This window comes from Eutrigla gurnardus (assembly GCF_963514095.1).
Source record: "Eutrigla gurnardus genome assembly, chromosome: 11".
In the NCBI taxonomy this organism is placed as follows: Eukaryota; Metazoa; Chordata; class Actinopteri; order Perciformes; family Triglidae; genus Eutrigla; species Eutrigla gurnardus.
In genome coordinates, this window is record NC_139925.1 from 1,336,114 (window position 1) to 1,337,500 (window position 1,387).

General features: G+C 44.7%; 1 protein-coding gene across 1 annotated transcript in view; it reads left to right on the plus strand.

The window, feature by feature from the left end:
- Positions 1-18: 18 nt before the first annotated feature.
- Positions 19-1,387, plus strand: part of ubr2 (ubiquitin protein ligase E3 component n-recognin 2) — a 54,741-nt gene continuing 53,372 nt past the window's right edge. The window contains exon 1 of the mRNA XM_084021407.1: positions 19-128. Within this exon, the coding sequence (XP_083877533.1) occupies positions 45-128 (84 nt within the window). The 5' untranslated portion in view covers positions 19-44. The remainder of the gene's footprint in view (positions 129-1,387) is intronic.

The window sequence follows — 1,387 nt, forward strand, 5'->3', positions numbered from 1 at the left end:
TTCCGGGTTCTTCTTCGCCCTGCAGCAGAGCAGAGGGAGGAAAGATGGCGGCGGCCCAGTCCGACAGAGACCCACCGTCTTCTGTATGTTCCGAGTTCCTGAACTTCTCCGCCAAAGACACCGCGACGGTAAGAAAGTCCTCGAGCTTCCGGTCCCGTCGACAGTCACCTGTGGCTGCGTCACTGCGCGAGCTTTCACCTGCTTTCTGCTAATCTGCTACACGGTGCTAATGCTAATGCTAACGCTGATGGTCGGAGTGATCTGAAAACATCTGGATGAGGAGCCGCTGCTATGTCCGCGCGAGCTCACATCGTAAACATGGCGTCATTAAACTCAGCTGTCGTTCTATGGCGTCGAACTGACGTTCCTTTGGCCGAGATCTGACGTTTTTATGACGTTGATCTGACGTTTGTTTACGCTAGAACCCGTAGTTACCATGCAGGTAACCTGGGGCCCTCTGACTCCAGGTCAGTTATACTTCATCATCAGTCTGACTCCAGGTCAGTTATACTTCATCATCATCAGTCTGACTCCAGGTCAGTTATACTTCATCATCAATCTGACTCCAGGTCAGTTATACTTCATCATCATCAGTCTGACTCCAGGTCAGTTATACTTCATCATCAGTCTGACTCCAGGTCAGTTATACTTCATCATCAGGCTGACTCAGAATCAGAATTCCTTTATTGTCCCTCAACGGGGACATTTGTTTGCCACAGCAGCCAAAGGACAGAATGTTACAAAAAACAAAATTAACAGTATACGGTAATTTAAAAAGGTAAGAAATAGAATAGACTTATATAAACATGATATTGTACAAAATTAACAGCAGTGAACTTGTTTTTATTTACAATATAGAGTGCAGAATGAGGTCTTACTCCAGGTCAGTTACACTTTATCAGTGATGAATCCCGTTTCCGTGACAACAGGAGCCAAGGGTTCTGCTCTAGTTTGTTTATTAGTACAGTACATAATTACTACAGTTCAGTATATGAGTACTACAGTACAGTACATAGTTACTACAGCACAGAACAGTACAGTACATAGCAGGGGTAGACTATATGGGGAATTTGGCTTTTGAAGATCACTGACCCCACCATTCTAACCACTGGCCCAGGAATCAATCCCCATAATAACGTAAAAGAACAATTTGATTTAACAACATTTACTTTAATACTGCATTACTCAAGCACCATCCGTTGTTCCTCCATCTCCTCCTCAGTTGGTTGATTTTTGCCCCCCTCCTGATGCCCAGGCAGTATATCCTGGGCGTCTGCTTCTGGGCCCTGACTGCCACCAGCTCAAAACAGCCTTCTCTGCATGGACTCACAACACATCTCCTGCCTGTATTCATCATAAATATAAAAACAACTAGCTACTATAATTT